Genomic DNA, 15,625 nt, shown 5'->3' on the forward strand with positions numbered 1-15,625 from the left:
CAATTTTAAGTCACATGGCCCTCACTAAAAATGATCACATAGAAAGACTGCTTTGCATCAGTCAAAATACTGACTGTTAAAGGTTGTTTTTCTACAAGGGTTACTCCAAATAGGTGCTCTTGATATTGATAAAAAACTCTAGCCTCCAAATCTCTAAATGTTCACTGAAATGATGGTATAGGCAGTGTTTGTGAAAACCTCTGAATAACAATTAATCTTTACACATACATTCTTGCAATTTCTGGATGGTTTTGCCATATATTCTCAATATGGTATTTGAATTCTCTTGCAGGAGAAGAAATATACAAATTATTTTCAAATGTTAAAAGAGTAATTACACTAAATCAGATTTACTGATGATTCCCTGATCTCAAAGATACCTCTTATTTTTTAAAAGCTCAAGCAAGACTGCAGACAGATCTGTTAACTCTTTTAAAAGTGACATTTTGGGCTCTAAGAAAGCTGGTTAGAACCAAGAAAGCTGGTTAGAAAATAAATTCTACCTAAGGGAAGGAAGGATGAGAAGGAAGAGAAAGGAAGAGCAAGAGAGATACCAAGAATAATTTAACGTTGGATATCAAAACATCAACTTGCTTGAGAACCAGTGCTTGACAATACAAGCATATATTACAAACGCTCATGACTGATCAAGGAGATTTAAGCATACAGTGCAAGGTTAAAAATTTGCTGTAAGAAACCAGAATTCAGATGACGATACCAATTTTCATGTAGCGAAGAAAGCATAAGGGAAACAAAATAGATGTGTTAGAAATTGTGAAGGCATGATGGAAAAAGAAAATGAGATATTGAATATATGAATAACAGCAATGCTGTGATGAATGCATAAATAGGATAATTTGTTGGCACAATGCTGCTGACATTATTATGCCCATTAAATAACAGAAGAGTGCATCAACAAAGAATTAAAAAAGCCACAATGAATATAAAGCTTCCCCCAACCTTAAACTGAGCCCAGTCATATACAAGCAGACACACCATGCAGACTACCCATAAGTTAAGGCAGAAGCAGTAAGTTAAACAATCTGTGCAAATGGTAACATTAAAACTGGAACACTAACTTCATTAAAATATTCTGTAGTCTTCTGAGATATTTACAAAGTATTTTGTCAGTACAAAATGTCAAAGCATTACAGATTAGATTAAAATGTTACACATACCAACATAGGAAGAAAAGGCAAAAAAAATTAACAGTGAACTAAACTTTATGTTCCATACCTGACTGTCTAAAATAAAATTTTTCTTGACTGTTGGCCAGATTGATGCTGATGCCTCAGCTTAAAGTTAGAGGGAAATACAGTTTCCATGCACCATTCCACATTCACTTAAAACTATTTATTAGTACCTGAATACCAGAATATGAATTCTTCTTCCTGCCCCTCAGTATTCTCAAAATAAAATGTGATGACACTGAGGTGGTGAGAGCTGCTCCAGAATGTGGGCAGGGACAGTCCCCTTGGCATCAGCATGGCATGGTGCAGGTCCCAGTGCCTCCGCTGCTCAATCTCATCACGCACACTGATATTTATTGTTCTTGACCCAAAACTCTTCTCCTCTAAGGAGGGAGCACACAGAAACCAGAAAAAAACAGAATCCAAGAGGTGCAAACCCTCTGTGGAGCCCTGAATCACAGCCAGTGTGCCCAAAGGGCACAGAGCCACCTCCAGGGCTGTCACTGCCAGCAGGGGAGACAAAGCAAGGGGAGAACTCTATTGTCCCCTCCCCAAGGGTGAGCCAGATGAGATGACGGGTGAGAAAGGACAGACGTGTGCCAGCAGGAATCACAGACATGGCCTCACACAGAAAGCAGCACAGTACCTCTGGGACAAGCACAGATCTTGGAGGTCCAGGGTGGGGGGCAAACACAACAAACAAGGGATTCAAAGCCTTCATCTAAAAGATGACCAAGGTCCCCTCCAGTGGACACGGCTCAGTGCAAAGCTCATCAAAGCCTCAGAACAATCACATGGCTCCTCAGATCCCACATTTTGCCCTGGAACCCAGTGCTGCCTCAATGTCACAGGAATATAACCTCAAAATACCCCAAGAGTGGGGAAGGAGGGAGCTGCAGACCAGGCAGAGAGCTCCCGTCCTGAGCTGGCTGCACCTTGGGCAGCCAGAAGACCAGGAAGATGGCAAAAATAATAAGAAAGAAGTAAACCACACTATCCAGAAAGTGCCTGTAAACTTTTTATTTCCCATCCCTTCCAAAAAACAGCAAAGCCAAGAACCACTGTGTAGCACTTTCCAAATATTTTTAAGGGACGGGTATTTATTTTCTACAATTATCCAGCAAAAGCATGATGACCCAAAGATTTTCACTGGATTTTTAAAAAAGGGAAACAATTCATTCAGGTTTGGGATAGCAGATTCCTTTACAACAGTGATCCAGAAATACTTATTCATAAATAAAAATTATTTCTGCATTACATACTTCTGATGAAACAATAAGCAATTGGGAAAGATTGTCTACTTTTTATATATATGGTTTTCAGATTAACTTTTTCAATTCTTATTTGGTGCTGAAGTGCTCAAAAACAGGAGTTTAGTCATCTCTTCCCACTATACTGTGCTTATCTCCTCATAAACAGAAGCAGCTTCACCCACAGTGGCCTGTGATTACTTCACACAATACACTACCACATGAACCGTGTCAAATGGCTAGTTCTTCTCTGAAACTAATTGCATCAACTGCTCCAAGATAACTGAATACCTTCTCTGTATCCCCTCTGCAAGAACAGCTGTTGCACGAAAGCCTGCAGACCTCTTCCTCAGTTGTGGCTATGCAAAACATCCTGGGATAATGTGCTTCTCCAGAGGTTGCTAGTTCATGGAGTACCCTATGTAATCAATGTATTAATCACATTAAGGATTAAGGAACAGCTGAGAGAGCTCAGGGAGTTTAGCCTTGAGAAGAGGCAACTCAGAGGAGACCTTATCACTCTCCACAACTCTCTGAAAGGAGATTGTAGCCAAGTGGGGCTCTGTTTCTTCTCCGACCCAATTAAAAACAGGACAAGAGGACACAGCGTAAAGCTGCCCTAGGGGAGGTTTAGGCTGAACATTAGGAGGAACTTTTACAGAAAGGGTGATTGGGCACTGCAATGGGCTAGTCAGAGAGGCAGTGAAGTGAGTCACTGTCCCTGGAGGGGAAAAGACTTTTTAGGAAATACCGGATGTGGTGCTTGGTATCAGTGTCAACAAGTTGACACAGTGATGTTCTGTCCTAGGTTGAACTTGATGACCTCAAAAGTCTTTTCCAATCTACTTGATTCTGTGATTATGTTAAGTCATCTTAAGCCCAGTGCCTCATAGCTTTTTGCTAAAAAGTTTGTCCAAGCTCATGCTTTGTAATTTATGAAAAAAAATTCCATACAATAAGAATGATTCTGGATCAAGACATAAATTTACTTTTTTTCAGATTAAATATGTTAGATTCATACATAACTATTTCCTCTGGGGCTTTCTGGAAGAGTGCAATTTAAATTTCTTTTAACATTTTTTTCAAGGAAAAATGCTCTGCTGACTGAACTGTTAATTAACAAAGCTTTTATTGGAGATCTCAAGATTTTAATACTAATTTAAAACAACAGCCAAGTTTATTAAAATATCCCACAGTATCTTGAAAATCATTCAACATAGCAGTTTGTATTACCCAAAATCAGCAAAGCTATAAAGTAATACAATTAAATATTCCTTTCAATGTCTCCAATCATGTCTTTGTAGTTAAGAATTGCGAACTTCTTCATTACTAAAATAGTTCTTTTCTACCTCCGGAATATTGATTAAAAGTACAAATCAACATTTATTGAATAAGTCTAGTTTCTTTTTGTATTACAGATAATGCCTAGAGGTATCAGATCCTCTTCACTTTTAACATCCCCTCTAAATAGCTGCTGTCATATCCACCTTATTCTCTCTCTGGGGCCAAAGCCTGGCTTCTTGAATTTCAAATACAGGGATATTCTACTAACTTTTGTCTCAGAAAATTACAATATCTGCCCGAAGTTTCAAAATATGATAAGTAAAAACTTTTTTCAAATAGAGAACCATTTACATGGTTCATTTAAATATGAACTATGATGTAGAAAACAAGAAATGTAGAAATAGTAAAAAGCCAGAAAAACTCTACAGTGGTGTCCATGATATTTAGCTCATGAGAAAGATGAAAGAGAACACTTCCAAAGGCTGTACAAACTTTAGTCCCTAACAGTGCTGGTGTTTACTTGCAGACAGTTTTATAACTACCTTCTCCCACATTACTGCTAATTTCAACCATTAAGAAGTTTCCAGGGGGCTGCACAGGCGCCTCAAGCTAATTTCCACACAAAATGACCAAACTTAGTCTAACATGCAGGTGTGGTCACAGCGCTCCTACACAGCCTTTGCACTGCTCCACACTCAGTGGGTGTCTTCACTGAGTCTTACCTGTCTCAACAGTGACTGTTTGCAGCTACAGCACAAGTACTAGCTTGGCACAGCACAGCACAAATAAAGCTAAAATAACAGTCAAACCACTAAATGTAACCTTTAAACTTGATCTAAGAGACTGAAGTCAGCCAGGTCACACTTCAACATGGGAAAACAATTTTTCCTGCAGGAAGCTATTTTTGCATTTGGGAACTCCAACAACGTCATCATAACACATCCATGTGATTTGAATAATAGAAAGTATCAAGTAGCATATAAAATAAAAATCAAACCAAATACTGATTTTAGCTCTCATATATTTACCAGATGGATTAAACCATCTAGCATAGTTTTAAAAAAAATTAACACTTTTATTTATTTAATACTTCAAGAATCACTGTATCACTGTATTCATTTACTCTAAGAATTTAAACCCTTTAAAACAAGAGAAACAATGCAATTCCAATAAAAAAGAAGGATAGGGATGGCAGAATATACCTTTCCTTGAAAAAAGGGCCAGATAAGAAGTAGAGTATTGATTAATAACTCCAGAAGTTAAAGACTTCAATTGATGCAATACAGAATTCAAGTATGCACAAAGAAGCAAATCTCCTAAGAACGTTTTTTTATTTTCATGCCATCTGCTGATGTTTTTCCCTAGTGCTTGAAGTATGATCCTTTGCATCACTATTTCATAGATCAATGCCTCTGAACTTTCTCAGAAAGGAAGTCTGACTCACCTGAGTGACAAACCATATCCAGTCGTTACTTCTGGAAAGTCTTACACCCTGTACAGAGGTGCCTACTTGCAGGGAGAGAGGGTACACAGTACCCAGCTATTAACTTCCATCCAGAAAATCTCTCTGGGCTGTCACGTCTTTACATGTTCATGTACAGAGGCTAATAGATTAACACCCTACACCTACATTTTCTCCTATGGCAATGAAATTTTGCACAAAACACCTTAACATACAGAAAACAGTTATGGGCAAATTAGGTGTTTACAAAATCACATGTAGATGTGATTTATATCTAGTCTTTGTGTTGTAAACCTCCTATGATTTGTTTGTAAACATGAAATGTTTTTTTCATTTCTTATAGTGCACAGATACATCTTAATGTCTTGGTGAAATCTAATGCAATAGTGAAATAAATGTAATGTAACAAAGTGGGTATTATGGATTTTTTAAAATATGAATTATTTATATATTTATTAATTTTGTTAAATAAGGTTTCATGCATTATAGTCAACACTACTACTCAATTTTCCAAGAGTTTTTTGGTGTAGTATCTTAGCACATTTTCATTACATTATTTTTACTTGTTCTATCACTTCAAAGTTTTTATCAGCTCCAATTTGCCTTAGGCAGGATTTTATAATTTTAAAAGCATTACTTGTATGTAAAAGGATCCATAAGTTTGCTGTCCTTTATTTTAATAAAATAAACATTTAACAGCCTCAGAGATACTAATTATGATCCAATGATGAAGGGAATTACTTTTCCCATTAGTAAAACTGTTGGTATTACTACTTTTTCTACAATACACTTTCAGTTATGTCCCTGAATGAAAATGGCAGCTTTGTCAAAAAATTAAATGCAGACAAACAATCCTAGTCTGATGAAAATACTTAAGATATAGAAACAATATTATTCCTACAGTCAAATGGAGAGTATTTGTAACATGTTACCTGAGACAGAATTTTTAATATGGTGGAGACCACATATGAGAAGAGTGTGACCCTTTCCTAAGAGGCTGAAAATTCAACTTTCAGCTTTCCTATTTCTGCAATGTAAAATACTTATACGAGGAAAAAAAAATTATTTCAATCTATGTATTCTAACACCTTAAACAAAACACTAAAATTTTCTACACAAATTAGTTTTCAATTATGCAAAACAATTATTCACTATGAAGTTACATACACTAGCTCAAAACCAAACAAAAGCAAATTTAAAGTGAGAAAGTAGAAATCCTCAACATTTACAATCATATTTCTTACAATCTTACAGATTGACTAAATAATTTCTCAAGCTGTCTTTCTCTTGTTAGCTGGTTACGTCCTCAGAAAACCACTCTCTTCTGACTGATCAGAAGAAAGCATCTATTAGACAAACTTTGAATTTTTATTTTACAATTTATAACTCACCTGCTTGGGAAGGCGGAAGAGAGAATTTTTGTAAAATATATCTTTAGCCTGACTCCATGTTCCATCAATGATAATCATAACAGATGGACTAGAAGACATCACTGCAACTTCTTCCAAATTGGTTGCTTCAGCTCCAGGATACAAAATTAGAGTATTGGGATTTCTGCACACAGTTGCTAATTCAGGATACCTTCAATGCACAGAAACACAAAATTAAATTAATTATTGAAAATTTTCACTATATACACATACTTTCAAATATTAGCTCCCACTCATCTCCACCAAATTTTACTTAAAATGTCCCTTTCTCATCTATCACTTTCTCCTTCCAACACATCTGAAGTTCTTGGTTTTCCCCCAGCTTCTAAGTGGGGGCAGTCAAAAAACAACCACAGAAGTGACCAATGAAAGCTGAATAAAGCAATATATCTTTTGCTTAATCACTACTTTAATGTGTATTGGAGCCAAAGACATTTTGAATTGTTTACCAAAATTTAATACATGCATTTTAGAAAAATTTGTTCAAGCACTTGGCATAAAATTACTGCAATTATCCCATTTTTGACCTTCTATATATAGAGAATATTAGCAATTCATAGTCCACACCTACAGGACACTTTTGAAAATGTTATAATTTCCATTGGTTTGGGGTTTTTTTAATTACTACTTATACTACCTGGGTACAGTTATAGTTCCCATACTTTTATACTCTCTTCTTCCTTCCTGTTGGTGTCTACATTTGTCAATGGTACCACAGGAGTAACAACTGCCTATTAAGTGTACAGTTAATGTACATGGAAACTCCTGAAGTTTTTGCAGGACACTGCTGTCTTAGCCTATAAAAACCTGTGAAAGACATTGTCATTTAAATAGTACTACAGGAATCAAAAGCCAAGCCTAAAGCAGTCTGGCCTGAACACTCCAGGGATGGGGCAACCACAGCTTCTGTAAGCAACCTGTTTCCATGCCTCACCCCATAAAGGTAAAGAATTTATTCCTAGTATCTAATCTAAATCTATTACTCTCTTCCAGTTTAAAATTATTTCCTTTGTTCTAGACCTTGCAAAGTCCCTCTCCAGCTTTCTTGAAATCCCATTTAGGTACCAAAAGGCTTCCATAAGGTCTGCCTTGGAGCCTTCTCTTCCCCAGACTGAACAATTCTAACTCTCAGCCTTTCCCATAAGAGATGTGCTCAGCTCCCTGACCATCTTCATGGCTTTCCTCTGGACTCATTCCAAGATGTCAATGGTCCATATCTTTTCTGTGTTAAGGGCTCAGAGTTGGACACTCCAGATGGGATGTCACCAGAATGGAGTAGACAAGCAGACTGGTAGGGGGAAACCCAAGAAAAGGCTAGTGTTGTAATAAAGACTGCATTACTTGTCTGGAACTCATTTCTCAGTCTTCAGTCTCACTTCAATCAGAAAGTATGAAGAAATATAAAGCAAGGGTTGACTGTCCAAAGCATGTGACATCAAATAAGAAATTAATTCTGCATAATACCTCAGTGGTTATAAGGTGTAAACTGATTTGGTAGGATGAGAAGATGTATATGCACTTGCAATACCATGTGAAGTGGAAAGAGAAGCCAGCACATCTTAGGTTTATCAGAATGGGATTAACAATAGCCAGCACATAAAGTGGGCACTTCTCAATAGCTATCCACTAGGTGCAAGATCTAGACACAGGCACACTTAGATGTAAACATCTAAGTTCACACTGAAGAATTCCTATTGCCACTGTCACCTGGAGCTTTTAAGTTCCAGGAACCAGGCACCTGCACCACTTCTCCAAAAATCAAGCAATAACATGTATTTGTAGGGGGAAGCAGTGGTAGGAGTGGGGAGGACTAGGGAAGAAAGAAATGGTTCATAATGGATTTTGAGTTGATATATACAAGGTGTACTTAAACCTGCACTCCATTATCACTCTTGGAGGAGGCATGTGAAAAAAACAATTTTAAGAATGTTAAATTCAGACAGGATTGAAGTGCAAGACATTGAAATCCTGAGATTAAGACTCAAATGGAACCATACAGGATGTATATGAAATGAATGTGGAATGGAATTCAGTGTACCAATAAGTCTGGAGATAGTATTCCACCATCTGACCACACTCACTGCCAGCCATCCTCCCTCCAGCAAACAGTTCAGACTGATTCAACACTGTGTTTCATTCCTGTAAGCGTCATTTACTACAAAGAACGAACACACAAACAAACAAACAAAACCAAAACATAATGATCTGTCTTTCCAAAATGAACAGGAAAGTAATTGTAAATAGAAACTGGAAATCTGTAAGAAAAGCCTGTGGCAAACAGAAGTACATGGAAACTTTTCTGCCCACTATTTTTTAAGCCTTACTTACACTATAGTAATTTGGTATCATTTTAATTTAACCAACAATCTTCTTACATAAAATCAAAAGCATATTTCAACTGCTCTTGCTCACCATGTCCTGTGTATTAACATTCAATTTTTATTGAAGGACAAGAAAACAGCAAATATTAACAACACACGAAAGTTTCTCTAAGGATTCAACTTAATTTGAGAATTAATTTTCTTTTTAAGTATTCACAATTTCTATTTGCTTTATTAAAAATGTATGTAGTAACACTTCACTGGCATTTGTACCAAGATCTGGTTTCTAAGATTTAGCTTTATCTAATTAAGATTAAAGATGCTATATGGGAAAGCAGTATTTTCCAACATCTCAGAATATTAGGAAAAAATAATTTAAAATTTCTGAGAGCTATGCTTTCTTATGATTAAGAGAAGAAGAAAGTGAATTGTTTTTTTTTAAGAGTTTCTCACAATGAGACTGCTTTCTCAATTTCCCACACTTAAGTAAAAACTATTCGTTTTATTTCAGTGACAACAAATGGTTAGTCAGATAAAGCAAATCAAAAAAGAACAAAACAGAATAGTAAGACGGACCTAGTACTAGGAAAGAACAGAACTGGAAACAGATAAGAGTATGAAAGTAGCCATATGAAAATTCCAAGAGTGCAGAGCTGAGACTATAACCTGAAGGAAGAATATCAAGTGCTTCTGACTACCTTTGGAAATCAGAAGCTTATATCAAAGGTGAGTGTGCACACTTGAAATAAAAATTAAGAACACTGTTGGCTATTTAAAAGATACTGAAAGATATATTCCTATGATTTACAGAGAACCAGAAAATGCACAGGCAACCCCACTCACCTGTCTTCGTTAAAACGTCGACCAACCAAAATTTTGCATTTGTCTGGAGGGAGACAAGCTGCTAGCAAAGGTACGGTTCTTAAAACTCGACTTTCCTGTAAAAAGAAGAAAAGTTACTTTTGAATAAAATCAAGAAAGGCTTCCATGAATTGTTAATGTTTTCATTTTCTATCAAATTCTGTTGACTACAGACAGATAAAAAATTTTAGCAGGTAACAGGACAAAAAATCTTCAGGGGAAAAAAAACCAATTTTGATGCTTCAAAGTATATTGTTTTGATTGACAATATTGAACTCAGTCTCAACTAATCTATGATCATCATCATAAATTTGAACTAGGTTATCAGTATAAAAAACAATAACAAAACTTCAAAGATAATCACTGAATAACAAACAGTGGGCAAAAAAAAGCATTAGCATTAACAAAACAGTATCAGGATTGGTAGAAAACTAGGGTAGGGCTCAATTTCCACAAACAGATGCTTTGGGGTTCTGTCCTAAGTTACACACATCACTCAGGTTTTGAAAAGTACATCATTGTCTACATCCTACTTGCAATCACTTCAAGAATAATCAAAGGCAAAAGGATTACAAAAAGGGGTTTCTACACCTAGCTATGCCACTGTATAATAACAGCAGTCATGAAAAAAGGAAAATTACAAAATTATCCTATTTGCTTATATATATACATATATTTACCTATATGCAAAGAAAAAAATAAATCAGACTGAGCAAATAATTCCATCACCTTTGCACTAGTCCTGATGCTGGATTTCTATATTTTTAGTTTTTAAACTAGTGTCATGATGAGCAATGATGCAGTAACACTGATCTGAAACCAAGTATTTACACCTTGACATGGAATTATCCTTGGATTCCTCCACTAATAAAAATCTAAATAATTCATGTAGCTATTATGCAAAATGGAAGTTTGGCAGTACAATTTCTCACATGTGATCCGCTGTTCTACAACAAGTGATTCTTCTCCCTTTCACAACACCTGACACATGCACAGGTGTAAGTGGCAGCTTGGCCTCTGGATAGTGTGAAAGTGAAGACATTAGTTACATTAATCAGAACACAGGAAATGTTTTTCCTGACTTTCTACATTACTATCTTCCCTCAGTACCAGTCTCAATAGCACCATTTGACCAGAGCTGAAGGCTTACTCCAATGCACTCCAGATTTCCAAAGCCAACAATGAAGCACATGGGGGATGACAGTTAAGACTGACATGCAGCAGGGGAAAGATATTCTCTACCTGGTTAGTTTAATGGGTTATTTTTGAAACAGACTGTTAAGAGTGAATCTGTAATGCGATGGCATACTGAAGGATCAGATACAGTCCAAAAGGCTCATCTGCCTTCAAGACTGATTGTGTTTTGAAGTGTGAGCAGCAAAGGGAACTAACCTTTTGTCATGTATGCCTCTGAAGTTATGCAATCAAAAGCACCACCTGTGACCACTTCCAAAGATCACTGTATGATGTTCTTAGCTTCCAACCATTTAATAGCTTTGATAAGCCAAGGGCCCTCATATAGTTGGATAGTTACCATAGTGATCTTCCAATTATAGTGTATTTTATGAATTATCATTATGCAATATAGAGTCACAGAAAACTTGCATCCCATTGTAACAGACAGCTGTTCTGATTGCTAAATAATAAAAAATTGTAGATAGCCTTCCAGACAGACACAGGAATGCTGTATAAATCCAGAATAATCTGCAGACTTTTTCTAATACTCTCCACCATGAACAGGGAATTCAACACAATTAAAATGCCAATTCAATATCTCTGGCATATTTTTAAACTTATTTTTCCCAGCAAGTGACTTCAGCATATATTTAGGTACTTTTAAAGTAGGAAGTAACATAGAGGAGTATTTCTATTATACACAGTCCATTAAAAATCAGTTTCCCCATTTAGGGCCCAAACATGTCATGGCTCCTGTTTTATTTCCCTGCAAGAGAAGACTTTTTTTTTAATTGGAGTTGTGTTCCGTTTAAATTCCTTCAGTAAACAACTCTTTGCATGTTGACTGAACAGCTGTGTAATGTCAAGCAAACAGCTGCAGCATGACAGTACAGTTTTCTGAATTCCACAGTCTAATTTGCAGACCCACCATCTACCCAAATCTGTGTAACTGTGGTACAATTTCTAAACACCTTATGATCCACCTCTATAGGCCACTGTCAACCAAAGAGAAAAACATCAATGTATATCCTCCTATTGGTAAACCAAAACATACTGCTCTGAAGCTGAACTGTAGTTTTTCCTTGGGGAAATAGGTAAGGTCATCACTAAGATGAATAGCTTATTTCACATTTTCAGCAGAACACTATCATCAATAAAAGACCACTGCTGTAATCAAAATACATTTCTCCATGGATCAACTCTTAGTACCTCTGCGAGACACAGTGTTCATAGAATCACAGAGTACGCTGAGTTGGAAGGGACCCAGGAGGATCATTGAGTCCAACTCCTGGCCTTGTACAAGATACCCCACAAGTCACACCCATGTGCCTTTATTTTATGTAATGATACTTAATAATAATATTATTTCATTCTTACAATTTGTACAAAGGCAAGTAGATTTCAATTCCAGTAGGACTATACAGTTGAGATGTCTTGCATGCATAGAATTACATAAATAAGGTGTGATTTCAGAAGATACAATAATTCAAAAGAACTGAACAACAAATATAACAACTCAGATGAACTGGCAACCAGTCATGAAGTTTAAAAGGAAAAATCATTATATGATTGCCCTGGTTTTGGCTGAGATATAATTAATTTTTTCCCAGTAGCTGACACAATGGTGTGTTCCAGATCCAGGATGAGAATAATGTTTATAGCAGCAACGAAAGTATCAGTACATTAAGTAGTGTTTACCTAAGCCAAAGACTTCTCATGTGTCTCATGCTCTGCTAGCGAGGAACTGCACAAGAAATCTTGCAGGAGCATGTCCAGGTCAGATGGCTCGAACCAGCAAAACATGGTTATTTCACACACAGAATATTATGCCCAGTATTGGTGAGGACCTGCCAATTGCTGCTCAGGGATGGGCTGGGCACCAGGAGGAAGTGAGCACTGTATTGTACATCAGTTGCTATTATCATTAATAGTAGCAGTAGTAGTAGTACTACTCCTTTTCACTTTGTTTAATCTATTAAACTGTTTTTATCTCTCTCACAGAAAGTTTTACATTTTCTCCCTCTGCTTCTCATCTCCATCCCATCTGGCAGAGGGGCAAGTACTGTGGTACTGCCTGGTACTCAGCTGATGGTTGGGGTTGAAGTATTACAATGAGCTGACAGCACAGCTCTTTCCTCCTGCCTACCACTTGCTGCATTACGATTAGAGCTCAAGTCCCATATGGACCACAGCCTTACTCACCTCTGCTGGATGCTGAATTATATACAAGCAGGTGGAGACCTTTAGTGGATGAACAGGCAGGAAAGGACACAAACACACCTTCTGAGGACGGCTACATGGCAAAAAGGAGTGAGAGAAATTAAAAATAATCAGCAGTTTGTGAAAAAAGATATAACTACATTGCACAAAAACATATTGCATTCCCTAACCACACTGTATTAAACCTCATGCAATTTTATGTTTGAAACTCCTTTCACTTCTAAAAGTAAAGAAGCAAGGCTTTTATTGAAACAGCATTTGGAGAACAGTGTTCAGACACTTTCTGTGGTTTGGTTTGAGTTACAGCACTCTAAAAATTCTTCTGTCATCTTCAAGATGAGCAGCTTACTAGTATCCATACCCTTATTAGACAAGTCTGTTACTGCTTTCCTAACAAGTTAGTTTCAACAATATGGTGACCTATAATAAAACATACAATATTTACAATTTATATTATATTTATAATGATTTATTAGAATACAACATTTTAGAAGTATACACATGTGAAAACCCAGACATGCCGTATTTTAATGTTTTATAATTCCGTCTATGCAGAAATATGTAGCAGACATGTAGAATGAAAACAGAAAAATCCTTGTCAGGAACATCCAATCTAAATCAGAAAAAAAATTATTTTAATTCTTTAGTGTACTGTTTCAAGCTGTTGAAATGACTAGCTGAAGAGCAGTATCTAAAGAAATTAACTTATGCTTAGTATGAAACTGATCTGCTGAATGATCAAGAATAAACAGAAGCAAAGAAATGAGCTTGAAGTTTTTCACAGAAAAATGGAACTGTCACTGCAGAAAAATGTACATTCACATGCACATCCATGGAAAGATGTCACTCTAGCTCTTTGCATAGATTATCTGACTACTCAGGAAAATGAAGAATTTTCTTAACAGTGAAACTACTACATGTATTCATCAATTAAAATCATACCACCTCTGCAAACAAAACTCTCTATATATAAACTCTGTATGCTTACAACATATAAAGTCAGTATTTTCAGCAGTGACAGGGACTTGGAGCAGAATTTCACCTGCACCCTCCTCGTAACCTTTACTGTTAACAGTTTATACATTGACCACAAAGGAGAGACAGCAAGCAATGAATCACTGCAGCAAATGTAATTCAAAGAAGTGAATTCTGAAGTAAGGTTCAGATTAAATTCATGATGACAGAGAATAAATTTGCTTGCTCACAAAAGCATGCTCCCAGACAGGTGGACTAAGTAATGTTACAGTGATCCACACCAGTACAAGTGTTCCCCATTCAAACATTAGTATTTAATAGTAAATGGCAGCATTTTAAAAAGGCAGTAAGGACTGATAAGCTCCTCTTTATCAGTTGACAGGCTGTGCTAATTTAAAACCTGTACTTCAAGCCCCAACTATTGACGCACAGAGGCTATTCCCTTCTCACAGGATATACAGTTAAAAGTTACCCAACACCAGTCACAATACAAAATGAGGATGGGGGGAATGTTGATGCAAAACAAGAAATTGGTACTTCTCAATTAAGCAGCAGAAAAAATACCGTTAAATATTTAGACTGAAAGGCTCACAGACAATAAATCAGCCTAATGACAAACTGGAAATTATTCGGATACACTCTTCTAGGGTACTGTTCCAGTAGCCTGCTGCCTGTTTTTCCGTCTAATACTAGCATTTTCCTGTTGCTAATGGAGCATAAATTTGCCACATTCTGGGGTATCAATGGCCATGCTTCAGGCCCAAAATTAAGCACTCAGTAACCTCCTATTCAGTGGGCCACCAAGGGACCTTCATCACGAATGAACTGAAAACATCATCACTTCCAGGTCTGATGGTTGTTCTCCAGTGCAATCCCTTTATCTTTCTCCCATATGTTCTCAGATGTTTGCAATTTAAACAGAAATCTCCATTTTGATTACAACCTAGAAAGAGGCAAATACTGTGGAGGCTGTTTTTTGCCTGTGCCCTTATTGTTAAGTGAAAGTTCATCCTCTTTTTTATCATCAGGTTCATCAGAAACTCAGGGGTGTGTACAAAGTGTGACTCCTTGGTTGCTCCCCAATAGCTGGTTCACTCCAACAGCTGGTTTCACTTACAAGGTAAGTTGTTTGAGGTCTCCCCATTATGGTATTTTCTGCTGAAGAGAGATGAAGGCATGAAAATCTACTAAAGCAAGCTGTTCCAGAACAGTTAGCTGTTGACTTCAGTCCCATGAGCTACATTGTTCATTACCTCTCATAAGCACACAAAAGAACTTCCCAGTGATTTCTGACCTCAGGGTGTTTAATTATAACAAATTTTACTAGATATAACTTTAATTTTGAGTCTCCCTTTGGTATATGGTTTTTATATTTTCCGCACTGGTTTGGGTTTTTCACAGATAGTTTAAACTTTGTTAATCTCACAGAAAAAAAAAAAAAAAAACAACCAAACAA

General features: G+C 36.7%; 1 protein-coding gene across 1 annotated transcript in view; it reads right to left on the reverse strand.

Annotated features, from left to right (window-relative positions):
* The window catches only part of DTWD2 (DTW domain containing 2), a gene marked incomplete at its 5' end in the record, with an annotated part of 55,939 nt that overhangs the window by 18,513 nt on the left and 21,801 nt on the right, over positions 1-15,625 (reverse strand). Inside the window, 3 exons of the mRNA XM_084225026.1 lie at positions 6,578-6,767; positions 9,781-9,875; positions 13,177-13,267. Of these exons, the coding sequence (XP_084081152.1) occupies positions 6,578-6,767; positions 9,781-9,875; positions 13,177-13,267 (376 nt within the window). The remainder of the gene's footprint in view (positions 1-6,577; positions 6,768-9,780; positions 9,876-13,176; positions 13,268-15,625) is intronic.

Source organism: Fringilla coelebs (genome assembly GCF_963513975.1).
Source record: "Fringilla coelebs genome assembly, chromosome: Z".
Lineage (NCBI taxonomy): Eukaryota > Metazoa > Chordata > Aves > Passeriformes > Fringillidae > Fringilla > Fringilla coelebs.